This window comes from Rattus norvegicus, chromosome 18 (genome assembly GCF_036323735.1).
Source record: "Rattus norvegicus strain BN/NHsdMcwi chromosome 18, GRCr8, whole genome shotgun sequence".
Taxonomy (NCBI): Eukaryota; Metazoa; Chordata; class Mammalia; order Rodentia; family Muridae; genus Rattus; species Rattus norvegicus.
In genome coordinates, this window is record NC_086036.1 from 61,231,309 (window position 1) to 61,252,236 (window position 20,928).

The window sequence follows — 20,928 nt, forward strand, 5'->3', positions numbered from 1 at the left end:
TAGACCTAGACATATCTCTGTTTAAATTATAGGGAATTTTTGGTTTTAAGTTTAATCAAGGGGTTTTATTTTCCTTTTAATCTAAGGAAGTCTGGATGGCGTCTCAGAATCCAAGTTGCGAATCTGTGTTGAACCACAGTCCCAAAAGCTGGCGCCAGGCAGTGCGTTGCTGTTACAGTGCGTTGCCATTGGAAGCCCTGTGCCCCACTACCAGTGGTTTAAAGACGAATCACCATTAGCACATGAGACAAAAAAGCATTACACAGTAAGCAGTTGAATTGGGGGGTGTTAATTTACAAAATAAATGGTACAGTTAAGGTGTAAAAGAACTCAAATCCATTCTCTTTGGAATATTTTCGGTACTTTTAGTTCAAGTTCTCCCCTAATTAATTAATTTGTTTCTTGTATTTGCAACAGGACAGGATTTCAACCAAGGCTTCAATATAAAATGTCAAATATTACTGTACCAAACTTTATACTATTAGAATAATGTTATCATTTGCTTGTTAATATTTAGCTTAATGATGATAATCTCAGGGTATATAATTTATTTTGAAATACCATATTTGAGAAATTTTTAAAATATAATGACTTTTACCTTATGCAATTTTTAAGTTAATGTTGAAGAGAAAAATATATGTTCTGATATTGATACAGGTCCCATATGTGGATCTAGAGCATGAAGGAACCTACTGGTGTCATGTATATAATGACCGGGACAGTCAAGATAGTAAGAAGGTAGAAATCATCATAGGTAAGCCGTATTAGCGTTCTGAAGTATAAGATATAAACTGTACACACTAGAGTTTGTGAGCAAAACAAACCCTACTTCTTTTTGCCCCATGCCATTTAATAACACATATAAGGAGTTATGTTGTTTTATACAGGATTTTTAGAAAATTCATACTAAATTAATTCTCTAAGTTGTATACAAAGAGCAAAATAAAACACCTGAAAAATGATTTTACTTAACCTATTTTAGTTATTTTTTTAATATTCCAGTGTATCATACATAGTTGTATCAAATATATTGTAGTTCTTCTATATTAGAAAAAGATTGATTTGGTGAAAAATATTTTCAATAAAACATAAGAAGTCAGAGACACGTAAATGAAAAATAATTACTGATCAGTATTCCCAATTGTGAATTATGTGATTTTGGAGTTTGTTCTGTTACACTGAATACTTTTATAGAGACTTTGTCAAGAGTAGTAAATATTGATGTATGTGTTACTCGGACAGCGTGATTCTGTGGTGTTTATCTTGTTTACTTAATGACTGTCCTTTCCTGAGATTCTGAGTTTCAATATGTTCACATTTGTTTTCTCTGACATAAGGAAGAACAGATGGGGCAGTGGAGTGCACTGAAGGTAGTGTAATCCTTTGGTTCGAGAGGAAATCTCCTGCATGCTGGTTACTCTGGGGAGCGGTGGAATGCCCTAGCTCACTTAGGTGCAGTGATAGAAAAAATACTGGCTCTAATAAGTCATTTTTATTGAAAGACACCGTGTCTTCCTCTTTAAAGTTTTGTACATTTTCACAATTGAACAGACACTTCTAAAGTAGTCGTCGTCAACTTATGTACATCCCCTGCTGTGCACAGGACCCAGAGCTCTCCATAGTTATTGAAATAGTGGACATTTGCAATTCTTAATGTTAATTTTTAATCATAATAAAATGTATTTAAAATATTAAATAAGTATTTGTTAATATTGTTTTATTTCACAAGATGCCCTTTAATGGCAAACATAATTTCTATAAAAATTTCAGGATGGATATATTATGTGATAAATTTTATCAATTATTAAATGTTCTGAAAATAATTTGATAAGGATTTCAAAACTACAATGTCTTAGATTAATTTACATGCCACTTTCACCGTGGAAAGAGAACTGAAAATCCATTTTGGCATAAACTGCTAACTTATTTTAACCAAAACATTGTACTTAAATTGTAACAAGTAAATATTAAATCTTAGACTATTTCCCTTTAGTGTACTATGACATTGATTTCAAAAATTAGGGTTGTGGATAGCAAAGTATTTTTTCAATTGCTGCTTCCTTGAACTGTTACATTGTCTTTCTTAGGTCTCCTTGGGTACAGTAAGATGAGCAATGTTAAATCATATGTCTGCTGATTCTCCTATCATTCATCTCCATGGTAGCATGTGAACTACTAATGATTACTGTTTTGATTCTGAGACGTAGTTTGAACCAGAATTCTCTTATAAGTCCTAATCCCACATCTGTTAATCTTACAGAAGGGAAGCCATGTGCAGAAATCCTAACCAAACTCCTTTTCTCTCATATTTTTTGCCTAATTGCACGTGTGATTGTTTCTTTAAACTTTCTAACCTAAGAGACCTTCCAGAATTAAAAAAAAGAGCACTGCCGTTTGGCTTCAGAGTGAGCTTGTGATTGCTACCCTGATGTTTCTATAATTGTACAATTCACTACGCAGTTGTTTTTTCAGTGATAAAAACAATCAACAACTGGTCGGTAGTGGCACATACCTTTAATCTCAGGACTTGAAAGGCAGAGGCAGGCTGATCTCAAGTCCAGTCTGGTCTACAGAGTTCTGGGATAGCTAGGACTACAGTCCTGTCTCGAAAAACAAAACTAACAAGCAAAGCACAGTCAAACAATAATTTTCAAATGACTATTTGCAATATAGAGATGACATTGTAGCTATAGAGTTTCTCCAATATTTTCAAATGGAAAGCATCATATCCCAAAAGCCTGCAAAACTAAGACATTTTATAGTTGATGGGTTGATAAATACTGTGAACAGTATCCTTATTGTACCTTATTTTAATGTCTCCAATTCCATTTTGTTATTTTCATTAGAATATTATTAGGACAAGGGGTATGATTGAAAACATGAGGCTCAGCTGTAATTTAGGGTAGTGAGACTATGCAAATTTTAAATAGCCATTTAGGAAGCCAAAAGAATAGACACCCAAGATGGAATGCAGACTATGACAAAAACATCTAACTGTGTCACAAATGTTTGAAATATTCTCACTGAGAAGAGATAGAGCAAGGTGCTGACCTCCCTATCTAGAAACTAATCTGTAAGATAAAAGGCATCGACAAGTGTATATCCCCTGAGCACTGTTGATTCCACTCTTAGGCTAATCTTAATGCGGTATGACAAGACCATTCTTGCCCGGGTTGGTGGGATGACTGAAATCTAGCACGTGAAAACTAAGATGGGAAGATAGAGGGCTTAAGGACAGCCTGGGCTGTATACTGAGACCTCATCTAAAGCAAGCAAACCAAAGATATATTTCCATACATTAGTTTATTAAGCCTGTATCACGTGTAATTTATCTCATGTTTACTTTTGTCTTCATAGAATTTAATAAGTAAAAAAAAATCGATGATGACTTGTCTCATGGTCTTGTGCTGTTCTGTATGAAAAGTGTATAGAAAATGCAAGTTAATTCTGAAACTGTTCTGCCTCCCCCAAAAGCACACCATACCTTGATATAGCCGTAAGGAAAACAGACAAATCCCAACTGGGGAACATTCTACTGCTCAAAACCGAAATGGTCATTAAAAACAAGGCATGTCTGATCCAGTGTCACAGCCAAGCACGTCTAAGGAGACACAGTAAATGCTTCTTCCAGCTTAAATAGAGCTTGGGGAGAAGACAAATGTTATGATAAAAGTAATATACTATCGTAGGATGTTAATAATAGGGAAGCCAGCCTTATTATACACAGGAACCTTCCTCTGCAATAGTCCACAACAGTTCATCAAATGTCCTGTGGTTTAGAGTTAAAGGTTTATTAATTTTTGAAAGATCACTCATGAATAAGTATCTAAAACTTTGAACAAACGATGAATGAGTTTATTTAGGTTTTGTAACTTAGTTCAAGTGGAGCAGTTCAGAAGTCCTGAGTGTTCTTCCCTGTTCAGTGTTTGAGTGGCTTCATTTAACTCTGAAAACTAGTAGTGAACTGTAACTGGCATGATGACTCACCACTGCTTCTCATAGACATACTGCTTGTGCTGAGTTGGCAACCAGGTTATTTAAAGTTAATCTGTTTTCTCTTACTCTATTTTAGATGAATTAAATAATTTGGGGCGTCCTGGTAAGTATTATAACAGTTCTCCTTTAGACTGCTGTTTGATACAGTAAAGGTGCTGGAGACATTCTTGCCTACATTCTTAGACCTCTATTTACATGAGGTTCAGTTTAAACCATGTCAGATGTAAAAATACTATTGATTACAGTTAGACCATAAAGGTTGAAAACGAATGTTGGATAACAATAAAGTGTCAATGCTTGAGCCAATAATATAGCCAAGTGAGTAAAAGTACCGACTGCCATACGCGGTTACCTACCAGTGTTTGCACATTTTCCTGTAACCTCTGCATGTGCACCGTGCCCCCAACACACAAACAAAACAGATAACTGTAAAGAAGAATTAGAGTTTTGTTTTTGTTCCTGGGGATCAAACCCAGGATGTTGACATGCTGTGCTAAGTGTTTGACTGCTGAGCTGCCCTGCAGCTTACAGAAGGGAGGCCGTTGTTTTTAACGTGAAGGCTGGTCCGTAATGATGGGGTGGCATGTTCCATTTCTAACCTGTCAGACATAGAGCATCCCTGAAGTGGTTGGGTAGGTGCTGTCAGCAGACTGAAGGGCGGTTAATGAGGAGAGTTGGCAGTAGAAAGATGCACTGGTGTGTAACTATTAAGACCGACAGTGGCGGTCTCTAGTAAGCTTTGATCAGAACAGATTTCTGAACAAGCTGAGGTAAAGAGAAAGCCATACTTGGGATAAAAAATGTTTCAGTGATGAAGATGATGTAAAGACAGAGGATGTCTTCGTAAGCTGTGGGTGTTCTGAAAGACAGACAGACCCTGCGAATAGATTTAATCAACTCCTACAGTTTGCTTTATTTTGTCTGTTTCATGAAGCTGGGGGTTGTGCTGGGAGAGAGGGGCTGGTGTGTACTGGCCACTCACTGTACCTCTGAGCGACTTCTCCAGCACTGTTTGCTTAGTTTTGTATTTCATTCAAAGACATCTGTTACTGTACTTCTGTCTGGACTCTTCTGACTCTATGTGAGCAAATTAGGCAGAACAAAAAGCCTCATGACCATTAGGTTATTTTTGCTGTCCTATCTTCAAGTTCATGTGAAGCTCAATAAGAATTGCTTCAAATTTCCTGAACTAACCACTACTTGAAAATATCCTGGTAATTGTTTCTTTGGTGTTGATAGATTTGCCCTTTAAAAGAGTCATGAAATTACTTCATAAAACTTTAGTATATACCCACCACTAAGTTTTTAACATTTTTCAGGCCTGCTTTTCCTTATTCCTTAAGATTCAAAGAAACCAAACCTTTGAGTTTAAAGAAAATGACGTATGGTGAAGCTTGTAAGAAGCTCCCACAGCATCTGTATTATTAAATGTGCACATAAACTACCTCTCCATACAAGTATTGGGCACACAGGGAATTGAACTTCATCTTTCCCTGAGTCACTTCCTAGTGGTACTGGAGAGTAGATATGATTTCATTCTATATATGATAATATAAACCTATATATTTTTTGTCAAAAATCTTTTAACTATAAATTAGCTATTAGTAATTTTATTCTACATTTTTCCTTTTAAGTTATTACTCACACTTATTTATGAAGTACCATTTTGTAGTCTGATACATACATATATATACATATATTTATATATATATATGTGTATATATATAATGATCCAGTCCAAGTAATTAGCATTTTATCTGCTTAGATATTATTAATCTATGGGTTAGAGGCCTTCAGGAGCTTCCCCTTTAATTATTCTTAAATTCATAAGTTGGAGACATAGTTGCCCTATTATGCTATACAACATTAAATCCACTTTCCTTCTGTTTTAGTACCTGGTTCACCCTCTGACTGTCTCCCCTTCTCTTTCTAGCCTCTGTGACCTCTACTATTTATAGCAGTTTAATGATATCACTGCTGTCTGCATTCATTGCTTTTCTTATCTCATTAGCTCTGAAGATATACCATGAATAACACATCTCTTTGTTCTTTTATCCTTGTCCAGATAATAAAGAACAAACTGGCCAGCCTTTGGGTGAGTTAAGTTTAAAATACAGGATCAAATGTAATTACAGTATTTAATTTTTTATTTTCATGAAGGAATTTACAATATTTAACTTGATTGATTTATGAGTATTTGGGAGATACTGAACCAAATTTTTATTTTTGATAAAAGAAATTATGGAAAAGCCTTTAAAAAGAGTGTTGGTTTTTGGAGGGTTGTATGGTTTTGGGTTTCTGGTTTTTTTGTGTTTTGTGGGTGGTAGGTTTGACTTCAAGTCGGCATCTAAGAAGTGATTTCTGTTTCTGGCAACATAGAAACATGCTACATAGAGGAGGCGGTGGCCATTGCTGTTTTCTGATGAGGTAGAAACTAAGAAACTACCACGTAGAAGCAGTGAGTCCTGGTTTGCTTTCCCACCTACTGTTGGAAGAGAGGGAGTCAGATAAGATTGGGTGGACAGTGATGTTTAAGTGTGCTTCGAGGACAGGACACAGGGATATCCAGGAGAGCCAGGCAAAGGCTCGAAGTACTTAAAGAGGAGAAGGCGTGAACACACTGCTGAACTGAACTGAGGTTAAAATGATGTCTAACTGGCTTCAATCAGGATTTTGAACATCTTTTTATCTTTTATTTTGTTTTTGTGTTTTGAAATAGTAGCTTAACATTGCTCAGGCTTCAAACTCACTATCCAAGGACGACTTTGGATTTCTGGAACTTCCTCCCTCTGTGGCCCAAGTGCTGAGTTAAAAATTCAGTGCCCAGCCTGAAACCATTTTTATGTTTCAGATTAGAAAGAAGAGGATGTTAATGAAGATAAAGAAAGATTTTTTTAGGGCATTAAAATTTTTAAGTTGAAGGCCCTGGGTTCGATCCCCAGCTCCGAAAAAAAAAAAGAACCAAAAAAAAAAAAATTTTTAAGTTGACCATTGCCTTGTCTAGGTAATTCTGCTTTAGCAGACTGAGGAGAAAATAGAGTGACCTGCAGAGGCTGAGTGGAAGCCGAGGTCTGTAACTAACAGCAGGAGTGACCACCTGGAGCAGGAACTACTGAGGGAGTCATACTAAGATGTAGAAATTAGGAATAGGGGCTGGAAAGATGGCTTAGCCAATAAAGGCCAAGGCTCACAACCGAAAGGACAATATTAAGATTACAGATCAGCTATGTGGCTTTTCTATAGCAGAATTGAGCTTTAAAATGAAGACAGATGGGGCTGGAGAGATGGCTCAGTGGTTAAGGGCACCAACTGCTCTTCCAGAGGTCCCGAGTTCAGTTCCCAGCACCCACATGGTGACTCACAGCCATCTGTAATGGGATCCTTTTCTGGTGTGTCTGAAGACAGCTACAGTGAGCTCATATACGTTAAATAAATAAATAAATATTTTTTAAATGAAAACAAGTAGACAAGCTGGTCCATCTGCCCATTTCTGTGTACCAAGCACTGTAGTAATGAGAGGTTCCACAGTGCACATCCAGAGGACTCAAGAGTTGGGATTTCGGGAAATTAACCAAGGAATAAAAACTGCATAAGGAAAGAAAGCCTTTTGAAAGTTAGTAAATAAAAAACCTTAGGAGCCAGGACATAGGCCTTACTGAGTTGGAGGGAAAGTGCAGCAGGATCAGACATGTTAAAGAATAGGGGTAATACACAAATACAGTATATTATTACTTTAAGATTTGAGACCACAGCAGTTTAGCAAGGCCCAGGGTTAATCACAGGACTGGGCAACAGTGAAGGTGAAGCCCCTTGATATTGAAGAAGACAGGACTACAAATGCCTGCCTTTTAAAAAACAAACAGAAGAACCTGCTACATTTCATTCATGATGATAACATTTCACTTAGTCCAGTCTGTTCTTTCCTTAGACGCCCACCCCAGCCCTCACTTGGTAAGAAAGACCAGCTGTAATAGCCACTGTATTCTGTAGTGGGAATCACATGATAATTCTGCATACAGGTAACAAGCTCAGAGCATAAGCAGATACCGAAAGTTGAGCAGGAGTGACTACTTGCTGTATTTTATGAAAGGTATAACTTACTCCTGAGACGTACGTAGGCTCTGTCTGCATTTTTTGTAGATGAAAGCTTGGCTAGGTGTAATGCCACACAGCTTTATTCCCAGCACTTGGGAGAGGCAGACTGTGAGTGCAAGACCAGCCTGTCCTACGTAATTAAGTTCCAGGACAACCAAACCTACATAGTGAGACCCTGTCTCAGGACAAAAAAACAAAACAAAACAGCTTAGCTCTAGAACTTGCTCAGAGTCAATGTAATTGGTAGCTGTTTGGGGGCTGCTGTCTGGGGCCAGTGGTTCTGTAGTTCCTAGTTGGTTCATCTTGTCACGTGTCATTTCACGGACATTGATGCTACAAGAACAAGATAAACTACATGTCAGGTTAACTTTCATCTGGAAGCTCTCCAGACGTCAAATATCTCATTTCTGTGCTACCCTTTAGAAAGTAGGAGGATGTGGTATGTGCCATAGTAGAAATGGATAAATAATCTTAAAATATTCTTAGAGTATGGTGATCAGATGTGTCTAGGGGAGTCAGGGAGGCTTCGTGAGGAACGACTCAAGTGAGAGTTTTCAGGGACACATTGGGTCTCATTAGGTAGGTCTCATTAGGTGGAGCTAGTGTTCTCTAAGGCGGACTTGGTGAGTGTAGAATTGGGAGTGTGGGAAGAGAGCAAATTGGTCAGTACTGTTGCAGGGTGGGGTCTCAGGGTAGGACTGCTAGCCATCAGGCTGGTGACACAGCCATCTTTTAAGTCGTAACGTTAGTCCAGAATTCTCTAGATTTAAAAAAACCAAACCAGCATCAGCTGGACATGCTGGAGCACACCTTTAACTCTAGCACTTGAAAGGCAGAGGCAGGAGGATACCTGTGTGTTTGAGGCCGACCTGACCACATAGTGAGTTCCAGGATGGCCAAGACTACATAGAGGGACCCTGTCCCATAAGTAGATCAGTTTCATTTTATCTCGTCCTCTGAGGTTTACAGATGGTCCTTCTTGGAGTCTCTCATGTAGCTATAGTCTGTCAGTGACCAATGCTACAGATACAAGAAGGCTTCACTTCCACAAGAGCACCTGTGTGACGACTGATGAGACACTCTTCCTCTGTCCCTGTCTGTGCTGCTGCTGCTGCTTTTTAACACTGTGCTTCTATCACAAAACTGAAGGCTGTCAGGACCTCTTTATACACAGCTCAGAACTGGCAGTGTCACCACATATCGTATGTGGGCTGCCTGGAGAAAGTTGGAGGGAGGGCAGCACATACTTTAAGGTGAGGCTGACAGCACCACACCAGGACAAAGATGCCATGATTTCTCATGGCCCGACTATATGCAGCAAGAATGTAAATGGCTCTGTGTGCCAAACTGAGGAGTTCAGACATTATTGAAGGAAATAGTCATTGGAAGATTGAACACACCAGAGTAACAGATTGACTTGCACTAGTCAGATTTTATGCTATATCTGCATTCTTTGCAAAACTTCAGAGACTTAACAAATACCTAATAGCACTTAGAATTACTAAACCCTTTTCCAGGTGCTTGGGAATATGAACTCTTTGGATAGTAGCTTAGATCTATTAAACATGTAATTAATAATATAGCACTGTGCCAGTTTTTGAAGAATACACTCACTAACTTTAAATTCTGAAAAAATGTCTAAGATCTTCTAGTAAGTGTATTTCTAAAGTTATTTTTTATTTTTATTTTTTGTATAATCAAGTAGCATTTTTTATTTCTTTGTTTTCTTTTTCTTGGTGCTAGGGATTGAACCCAGAGCATCATACATGCTAAGCATGCACTTAACCACTGAGCTACATTCCCAGGCCCACGTTCCCTTTCCCAATAGATGATTTGTATTCAAGAACTTGTGGGTTGTTCTCACAGTAAAGCTTTTACAGGAAATTTCTTGAATTTATCATCTAAAACCCATCATGACTTGCCTGCATACTTGCCGTTTTGAAATTTTCTTTATTCTTCTTATTTCTTCAAATTCAAATTTTACTATTTCTTTGTCTGATTTCTGCCACAACCATTTTCTAGAATGGATCCTTATCATCTTATTTCAGCCTACCTCTGCTTCTCTCTTAGTCTAAGTCCACTCCAGCTCTTCTTCTAACCAGCAACTACTTCACAAGTACAGTTGTCAAGGTAAGACCCATCACTTCCATACCATGACATTTTAAAACGTTACATGATCTACTTTTAAAAATTATCATTGACAAAATAATTTACAAGAATTTTGGACAATTATTGATATTTTCACATTCTCACATTCTCACATTCTCACATTCTTGGACTCTTAAATTTTAAAAATCATTCTTTTCCAAATACAATTGATTACGCACTGCTCAATGATAGCGGTATGTCTAAGAATGCATCATTAGACTGTGTAAGTCAGTTTTTCAGTATTGTCCCAATACATTCAAGAAATGCAATAAAAACTGAGGTGTATAAGGCCGCTGCTGGCATACTGCGATATGCTGTTAAGAAAAACCTTTTTTTCATGAGTAGAAGTCATATACTCTACAATAATGATGAAATTTATTATTTTTAAAATAAAATTTAACAGTGAGAAGCATTATATAGTAAATATATAAACCAGTTGTGCAGTTTTAATGGTAACTATCAGATTGTGTGCTATTGTAATTTCCTGTGCTTTGATTTTATGCAGCTGTCAATACAGAGGTCTCTGACAGCTTACCTCCACCAGCCCCACCCCTAGACCAACACAAAAAGAGGCAGTGTTGGAATCTCATAAGCTCTAAGCGTTGTCCAGCCTTCAACTGTTCAGACCAGGCCGTGCCCATAAAGACTGGCTGACACTTGTCAAGGCATAAGTACATAGTTTTGCCTGCCCCCCACCAAAAACACCTCCTTCTGTCTGAGCAAAGTCAAAAGATTTAAGTTCAAAAAAAAAATTCCTCAAGTAGCTTGATCCCAGGAAAGTTTAAGAAAGCGCTGGCAAGATGGAAGCTGCCCTCTGAACTCCACACACGCACCATCATACATGCGTGCCCATGTTCACATGTACTATAATGATGACAATAATATTAAGAATATTTTTAAAGTTAGAGCTATGAGGAGATAGTGCATCCACACAACTACTGAAGGAACAAAAGTCCTTGTGAAGTACCTTCTTTTCTCTTTGGTCTCTCCCCTCCCAGCTCTGTGAATTCTCCCACCTCCTTCTAGGTGTTTGCTTTGTTAGTCTCCTATATCCTTCTCTAACCCTCCCCTTTTTTTCTTACAGCAAAGGACAAAGTTGCTCTTTTGATAGGAAATATGAATTACTGGGAGCACCCCAAGCTTAAAGCTCCATTGGTGGATGTGTATGAATTGACCAACTTATTAAGGCAACTAGATTTCAAAGTTGTTTCATTGTTGGATCTTACTGAATACGAGATGTGTAATGCTGTGGATGAATTCTTACTACTTTTAGACAAAGGAGTATATGGTAAGATAATTCTAATACTCATTTTTATAATTATATGCCATTCCTATTATAGACATTAAGAGTTGGAAGTCATGGGCTAGAGAGATGACTTATCAGTTTAGAGTACTTACTGCTCTTTGACAGGACCTGAATTCTATTTCTAGCATCTATATGGTGGTTCATAACCATCTGTAATCAATCATAACCAGATTTCCTGGCATACAGTGGTACACAGACAAAATATGAATGTGTATATATGTGTGTGCATGTATATATATATATATATAATGTATATGTGTGCATATACATGTGTATATATACATTTATGTACATGTGTGTATATGTATATATATGCATATATACATAATACACTGTGTTTTATGTATATATATGCATATATATAAAATAAAAAGAAAAAAGTTGGAAATCACTTAAAGGTATGTAAACATACTTTTGAATTGACATATTTTAAATTTTATCTTTACTCCATGTGAATAATTAATTAGCTAGTATCTTTATTTCTGTGGTTATTTTATCATATTAAGACATTGTTCTTAAGAGAACTCTTACCTCTCTTTCTTTTTTATTGAGTGTAAAAGTTACCATACAGTATTTAGTCATTTAGTAAGTTTAGAAATTTTACTTTATAGATAATCAGGTTACAAAACATTCATATATTTTTGGTACTATATAGATTCTTTTAAATATAAAAGGTTGTGATAAAATATAAATTATGTTTATGAAAATGTGTTTTTTAAGGACTTACCTTGTATGAGTCTTCAATAAATGAAAGTTTTTTTTAAAAAGGAAGTAAACTTCTTGAGTATGTTATATGATTTATCTGTTTTTAAGATGCCTGTGTGATTTATGCCTAAAACTTTACTAGAAACAGTGAGCTATAAGAAAAAAAGTAATGATAAGTATTGATTTATGATAGATGTAAAGAATGAGGATTATGTGTATAGTTACATATGCTGTGACTCTTATTTTTACTGCAGTTGTTATTGTAACGTCCCCAGTGTTTAAGTCTGAACTTTTAATTGCCCTCATTATTAAGCAGAGAGCCAGAACTACAAAAGGATGGGTTAAGGGACAAGACTGGAGTTTGGCTGACACTGTACACACTTTACACATAACCCCTACTGTCACAGTTTCAGTTTGGGATCTAGAATAAAGACTGATAAATAATTGGACAAAGGGCAGCTTAAGAAAGCTAGAAAACTTAAAATCCTGATTCATGTCTTTAACAGGGTGGCTGCATTATATTTTGAAGTATTGTGACTATCCAAAACCTCAGACACATCTACATTAAATGTAAGTGTGGAAAAGGCTTCACGGTGTAGGGCTGGCCACAGGGAGACTTTTTATGTCTCTTTTGGAGCATCCCTTTACCTCTCCTGATATCCCCAAGTCCTTTAGGGATGGGGAGAAGGAAAAGGAGTGTCCGCATGAAGAACTCTAAATACAGAAAAGTGTAGACACAAATTGTTATTCTCTTATTGCCCACTCATTGAAAAAGAAGGAAAATTTATAGTAGAACAGAAAAATCAGTAATTCAGTTTGTTACATGTAGACAAGCAAAAACCAAAGATAGAAAAGTTTACTTATAAATGCACAGTTCTAGGGTAAATAGTTTACTTTATAAATGCATAGTTCTAGGATAAATAGTTTACTTATAAATGCATAGTTCTAGGGTAAATAGGAGAGCAGTAGCTGTGTGGTTGTCCGTCTCACCAAATGTTTCTGTAAACTCATCACTGCCCATGGCTTTCCTGTGCCTTCTGTGGAAGAGAATATTAAATAAACTTGGTCAGAATATGACAGCCCTGGAGCCATTCACTTAGTTCAGTGTAACTCCACAGATAGCATTGGACCTTAAAATAAATTGACCCATGTCTAAGCTTTGGATTTTGTGATTAGGTAATTTACAGGAAAAGATAATAATTATCCTCATGGCTGACACACTCAGGCGGCCTAAGTTGTAGTACCCAGTGTTAGCATTTCTGTTACTGTTCTCGGGTAGTCCTTAAATGGGCTAGAGAGTTGGCTCGGTGGAGAAAGTGTTTGCTGCACAAGGCCTCAGCGCCCGTATAAATGCCTGCCCGTAATCTCTAGCTCTCGAAAGACAGAAATGGGATCCCCAGAACAAGCTGGCCAGCTGACTAAGCAAATTGGTAATCTCTGAGTTTGAGTAAGAGACCCTGCCTCAATCTATAAGGTAGAGAGGGATCAAGGAAGACATCAGCATCGACTTCTGGCTTCCATATTTATACGCACACTCACTCATGCATGCACACCTCTACACAAGTGTGCACACAGACACATAGACATGAGTCTACTCACCACACATGCATACACACATACTCAAAAAAAATCTATGAACAGCCTTCAGATTGTCCTGTATCTTTAGATTAGAGATTTGGACTCAGCAGCACTTTAGACTTGACTAGAGAATCCAACTCATCTTGTTCATCGTGCTGCTGTGTGTACTGCTAATGAGAGTGCTGATTTTCACTGTGTAGACTCCATTAGAGTATACTCCTGCCCTCTACACACACACACACAGCAGCACTTTAGACTTGACTAGAGAATCCAACTCATCTTGTTCATCGTGCTGCTGTGTGTACTGCTAATGAGAGTGCTGATTTTCACTGTGTAGACTCCATTAGAGTATACTCCTGCCCTCTACACACACACACACACACACACACACACACACACACACACACACACACACACACACACAGTCTTAGTTTACTTGCAATTGCCGTGATAGCACACCATAACCAAAAGCAGCTTGAGGAAGGAAAGGTTTGTCCGATTTACATGTTCTGACCACAGTACACCATAAAAGGAAGTCAAGTAACACTCCTGGTAGGAGCCTGGGGGTAAGAACTACAGCAGAAGCCACGGAGGAGCACTGCTTCCGGCTTGTTTCCCATGGCTTGCTCAGTTTGCATTTTAGATAACTCAGGACTAGGGTTCTTAGGGGTGGCACCACTCACAGTGGACTGGGCCCACCCACATCAATCATTAATTTTTAAAAAATGCCCTACAGATTGCCTGAAGTCCAATCATATGGTAAAAGTATTTTCTAAATTAAGATTCCCTCTTTCTAGATGATCCTAGTTTCTGTGTCAAATTGACAAAAAAAAAAAAAAAAAAAAAAAAAACCCTGTACATTTAGACACATTAAACTTAATTTAAAATCTTTTTTTTTTTTGATGGAACGATTCTATGGAACCAAGGTTACACTTTCACTTGAGTATATGCCTGGTTTTATCCATGTTACAGCATGTTATCAGAAGTTTTTATTTTTTAAATTGGATAATATTTAATTACGTGAATATGGCACAGTTTGCTTTTCTCATCCCATTGTTATATAAATTATTTTCACTTTGAGGGTAACATGAGTACTATTTCTATAAGCGCTTGTGAACAGTTTTGTATGGACACAGTTTTAGTTTCTTACATGTATACCCAGCAGTAGGATTACTGAACATACAGTAACGCTGTATTTAATTTTCTGAGGAACTTGTAGACTCTTTGCAAAGTTTTCATACCATATTAAGTCACTGCTAGAAACAAAAGAGAATTCCAGTTCCACCTCACCTTCGTCACTGCCTGTCTTTAGGTCACAGCTACCCTAGTTAGAGTGGAATGGCATCTTACCCCAGGTTTGATTTGTCAGTGGTAAAGTGTGTGAAGCACCTTGGATCGTGTTTGCTTGTTAACCTGCAAAGTGTTTACTAATGTTCTTTCCTGCACTCTGGCCTCGTGGAGGGCAACTTAGGAGAGAAGTCCTCACTACCTTTTTCTACTCCATAAAACACTGTTAACTCGGTCTTCTCAAAATTAGAGTCGATTTCAGACAGTATCTTGGAGCTATCTTAAATTTAAATGGTGACCATTTCCAAAATATCTTAAAGTTCAGATCAACTTGATTATTGACCATGTATATAATTGTGTGTCTCTTAGATAAGCCTCCGTCAGCCAGAAGAGAAGAGGCCGTATTTACAGTGTGTGTCTGTACATGGTGAAAGTGCATTTACAGCTGACTCTTTCCTCTCCCCACCCCAGGCTTGTTATATTATGCCGGGCATGGTTATGAAAACTTTGGGAACAGTTTTATGGTCCCTGTTGATGCTCCAAATCCGTATAGGTCTGAAAATTGCCTCTGTGTACAAAACATACTGAAATTAATGCAAGAAAAGGAGACTGGACTGAATGTGTTCCTGTTGGATATGTGTCGGAAAAGGTAAAATGTCTAATCTCTATCTTGACAAATTCAATGTTAGGCAGTTCACTAGGAATTGTGAGTTTCTGAAAGCAGACTTGTTGAAAATATATTTTCAGTATGGATATCTAATTATTTTAACTTTTTTTCTGTTTTCTGTAAAAGGAGCTAAAAGGTACAAGTTACACTCTCTCTAGAATTGCATATACATGTGGCTACAGTCCCTGCAGTTGCTCTCCAGGCATTAACAAACCACGCCTGAGGATCTAAAGCATGTAGTCACCAGTCTGTCTTGTCTTACAAGTGGGAAGTATTGTTGACAGAGATTTGGAAGTCTTGGATCTGTTCGTCTGCCTTTGTGTTCCCAAGGATCAGAGCAGTGATTAGTCCGCCCAAATTTACTATTTTTCGCTTGCTTTACCAGTCAGAATTCAATGAGGGGAGTTCAGCTACAACTTCATTTTAAAAACTAGCAAAAAAGCCAACTGCGAACTGGCTTTAATCCTAGCACTCGGGAAGCAGAAGCAGGCAGATTTCTGTGAGTTCAAAACCAGTCTGAGCTATAGTGAGTTCCAGGCCAACAGGGATGCATAGTGAGACCCTGTCTGGAAAAACACCAAAGCCAGGTAGAGCAGTATCTTAGCATTCAGGAGGCTTAGAGCGGGAGGACCAGGAGTTCGAGGCTAACCTACACCACACAGCAAGATCCTACCTTTAGATACATTAACGCAAGATATGATGACTACTTACTGTCTTAAGAACACAGGAGCCTGGATTGCTTTTAGTAAGTATGTATCTGTCTAAATGAAAGAGTTTGAATCATGGGGTGGTGGCACTGTTAGTCCAGAGCAAGTCTTCTTGGTCTACAAAGCAAGTACCAGGACAGCCAGGGCTGCACAAAGAAACCCTGTGAGGGTGGGGGGGGGGCAGATTTGAATCTGTCATTTTATATATACCGAAAGCAGAAGTGTATTTTTCATTGAAGAATACTGTTATTTCTCATACTTGTATCTGCCCTTTTTCCTTCCCACACATACAAATAGAAATGACTACGATGATACCATTCCAATCTTGGACGCACTGAAAGTCACTGCCAATATCGTGTTTGGATATGCCACGTAAGAATGGTTTTATTCAGTGTTCTTTATGTTTTTGTTTTAATTGGAGATGGGAGACAGAAGCATGCAGGGGCTTCCTTCTTGGTGTCTTGATAGAGAACTTTAGCCGTGCACTCCCATCTTGGTGCCCAGAACCTTTCCCTTCTGCCTCCAGCTGAGTTCCATTGGGAGCCCTGAAGGGCAGGTGACAGAGAAACTGTGTGGGCGTGGGCGCTCCACTGGCAAGCGCTGGCGTTTCTTTTCGTTGGTTTCTTTTCTATTGGAGTGACAAATTAGAAGCATATGTATTTGTCAGGTGTAGGACCTTACAGTGTATACAGCATAGATTGATTGTATGAAGCCCGTCAGTGTTCCGTTTACCTTACACCCATTTACTTAGCCTCGCTAAGAGAAAGAAGCATTCTGCCCTTTGCCTAGAATGTCCCTCCCACCCCCACTTCCCAGCCTTGGATGCCATCATTCTGCCTTTGCTTCTGTTGTGTGTTCAGTTTTGTCAGTAAACACGTGGTTTTATTGTTCCATGCCTGCCTTATTTCACCTTTTTCTCTTGGTGTTTTTAAGGTGCCAAGGAGCAGAAGCCTTTGAAATCCAGCATTCTGGATTGGCAAATGGGATTTTTATGAAATTTTTGAAAGATAGATTATTAGAAGACAAGAAAATTACTGTGTTACTGGATGAAGTTGCAGAAGGTAAAATTCTTAAAAGGTCAATCCACTCAGAAAAGCCCAGCAGTTGAGAGAAACCCAATTGGTGGTTAGTTTATTCCTGTGTGTACTGTGTGGGTTCGGAATCACCAGCACTGCTGCTCCTCTTCTCTTCCTTGCTGTCGTAGCTGAATGTCATGGGCAGTGGTGAGATAAGATTCAGTCCTCAGAGCTCTACCTATGTCAGCCTGGTGCCTTGCTGCTGCCCAGTCTAGTGGGGGGGGGGGGCGTTTTCCAGTGAGTGTCTCTACCTGCTTTAAATGCATGACCTCATATATAATATCTTCCGTCTCCTCTTGTCCTCCTCCCCGTCTGTTCACTAGTGCCGTTGCCCATGACAAGACCAAATCTGTACCTGTTAAATATGTACCTTACAGTGTGGTTGAATTTGTTTTGTTTTGTTGGCTTGTGGATTTGTTGGGTTTGTTTCTATTCTTTGAGACAGGGTCTCACCGTGTAGCACAGGCTGGCTTCTACTTCACAGTCTTGGTCTTTTTAATTTGTTTATCCTTTTTTTTTTTAAGATTTATTTATTATATATGAGCACACTGTAACTGTCCTCAGACACACCAGAAGAGGGCATCAGATCCCATTACAGATGGTTGTGAGCCACCATGTGGTTGCTGGGATTTGAACTCAGGACCTCTGGAAGAGCAGTCAGTGCTCTTAACCTCTGAGCCATCTCTCCTGCCCAATTTATTTATTCTTAATTGTGTTATTTCTATAGCTATTTAGTCTGCATGTCCACCTATGCACCACGTGCATACCTTGAGCTTGAGAAGGCTACAGGAGGGCACTGGAGTGACAGATGGTGTGAGTTCTCGGAGTTGAACCTGGGTTCTCTGTAGGGCAGCCAACTGCTGAGCCACCCCTCCAGCCCCAGTCTCAGCCTTTTAAGGAGTGTGCTTTGCAGTGTATGTTTTGAAATGACCTTTTATAAACCACATCAAAAAGGTGATACATACTTTGTAAACCCTAAAGAATGAAGTTTTATAGATTTTACACAGTTGACAGGTTATGTTTGGGGTTTTTTGAGTCTTTGATTTTTTGAGATAATGTCTCACACTGTAGACCAGGCTGATCTCAAATGTTCAGCAGTCCCCTTCCCTTAGACTCTTGAGTACAGGTATTGGAGGCCTGAGTTATCACACACAGTTCAGATATAATGCATTGAGAATTAGAGAGAGAGAGAGAGAGAGAGAGAGGAGATATAGAGAGAGAGATGATACATATTTTTTGACATATACATTGAGATTTTTATATATCTTTATATATAAATCTTTTTAATCTAGAAAATATATTTTAGTTAGTTAGTTTAGTTAGCTAGTTTTCAAGACAGGTTCTGACTGTGTTCTCTCTCTCTCTCTCTCTCTCTCTCTCTCTCTCACACACACACACACACACACACACACACAGAGGTAAAAGTTAACACTGAATACAGCCTGCCAGGTCTTTAGACTTCCTCCTGCCTACTTCAGCCAGAGAAGTTCTGCTTTTGTCTCTTTTACATACTGAGTTTCCTCTTTTTTAAGCTTTTATCTAAAAACATTCTGCTTCTTCAGACTCTAAGCCCTTGGATTATTTCAGTTATCTTCAGACTGAGGGCTGTGACGGTGCTCCAGACTCTTTGGGTGTTTTAACTTTCTTTATGGGAGGCAGTAGCCTAAGCCATCCTGGACCAGCAGTTGTACTGATGTTCCACAACCTCCCAAGTGTTATGAGAGCCAGGAGCCACCATGATCTGACTAGTTGCAGCTTTGAAGGATATTTTAAAGCTGGAGGTAGAACCCAAAGTATATTTCAACTATGTAAAACTTAATAAAAGCCACCTACTTACTTACCTGTGATGTTTACCAAGTGGCCATATGCTGTGAGTATATTTAAACTTCTCACCAACTTCTCAAGATGGTTCACTGTTCTTTCAGACCGGGCCTGCCTCCATAATCAAAATTGCCCAGACAAGTATAGATTACACTAGAGTAAAACATAGAATTCGATGCTAGACAAATTGTTCATGTCATGGGTAATAGCCAACTGTATACAACTAGTAGATTTTAATAAAATCATAATAATTAAATGTAACACAAAACATCCCAACAAAGGCAATTTAAGGAAGGCCTTATCTGATTCCAGGTTACAGTTCACCATTACCAGGAGGTCAGGTGGTGAGAACCTGACGCAGCCACTCAGAGTTCATCCACAACCAAAAAGGAAGAGCAGGATATTAACTAATGTGTGCATTCTGCTGCTTGCTGCCTCCACTCTGAGACAGTCAAGGATCAGACTGTCCAGAGAATGCCCAGAGAATGATGTCACCCACAGCTAGGTGGGTCTTGTTGCCTCAGTTAACATAATCATTATAACCCCCAAAAGACCAGCCTAACCCCTAACCCTTCACGGAGACTCCCTTCTCTAGGTCATTCTAGAATAGTCAAACTAACTCTACAATAGCTATAACTAATTATCTCACTAGTGAAGAACAGAAATAATTATAATAAATTGTTCAACTTTGAAATACAGCTTTCTGCTCTTCCCATCTTACCTTCTGATTAATTAATTAAAAAATATTTATGGTGGGAATTGTTTGAAGATCATACATTATTAAAGGGGAAAAACGCTTTGTCAATTTCAACTGTATACTATGTACAAATGGAACAAAATATTAAATAAATTGCCTCCTTTTATAGGGCTGCATGCAGCCTTTAGTCTGTAGTCTAGTCCTGTATTTTTTAACTTTTCAGAACACCCCTATTATCAATGAATAGTCATTGTTCAGTTAAAAAAGATAACAAGGGGCTGGGGATTTAGCTCAGTGGTAGAGCACTTGCCTAGCGAGCACAAGGCTCTGGGTTCGGTCCCCAGCTCGGGGGAGGGGGGGGAGATAACAAAATGTTTTGTAAACTATGTATCTATACCCACTTCCCACCAGCACTATGCAAGAGACAGTGAATCCATGCTTTCTCCATCACTTGATAGACTCTTTTGGCTTTACTTATCAAATGATGTTATAAATAATATTTCAAGTGGTCTTGGGTTTTTTCCCTGCTTATTAGTGATGTGGAATATCTGTCCATATTTTAATTACCATATAAATCCACTTAAGGAAAATATATTCATTTGTTTTCCCCATAGGTTTTTTAACTTATTTTATATATATATGACCGCTTTGTTCAAATCTGTATCTGTGCACCACATGTGTGTCTGGTGCACATAGACATAGAGTTACCAAGTTGTGAGTTGCCATGTAGGCGCTGGGGATTGAACCTGGGTCCAAGAGCAAGTGTTCTTCTCTCCGATCCTCTGTCATGTTTTGATTCTGTTGCTTTTGCTTTGTTCATTGGTTGACAAGAACATTTGTATGAT

At 38.3% G+C, this 20,928-nt stretch overlaps 1 protein-coding gene across 7 annotated transcripts in view; it reads left to right on the top strand.

Annotated features, from left to right (window-relative positions):
- Positions 1 to 20,928, top strand: part of Malt1 (MALT1 paracaspase) — a 53,983-nt gene that overhangs the window by 19,019 nt on the left and 14,036 nt on the right. For 2 of the 7 annotated variants that reach the window (XM_006254888.5, NM_001419765.1), the window contains exons 5-13: positions 87 to 265; positions 658 to 754; positions 1,338 to 1,370; positions 4,073 to 4,099; positions 6,062 to 6,091; positions 11,324 to 11,527; positions 15,587 to 15,764; positions 16,787 to 16,861; positions 17,423 to 17,550. In XM_006254888.5, coding sequence (XP_006254950.1) covers positions 87 to 265; positions 658 to 754; positions 1,338 to 1,370; positions 4,073 to 4,099; positions 6,062 to 6,091; positions 11,324 to 11,527; positions 15,587 to 15,764; positions 16,787 to 16,861; positions 17,423 to 17,550 — 951 coding nt within the window. Of the gene's footprint in view, positions 1 to 86; positions 266 to 657; positions 755 to 1,337; positions 1,371 to 1,576; positions 4,100 to 6,061; positions 6,092 to 10,161; positions 10,222 to 11,323; positions 11,528 to 12,756; positions 12,821 to 15,586; positions 15,765 to 16,786; positions 16,862 to 17,422; positions 17,551 to 19,698; positions 19,892 to 20,928 lie in introns of those variants that run through there. The other 5 variants (XM_063277326.1, NM_001419766.1, XR_005496483.2 and 2 more) reach the window with 4 other exon arrangements.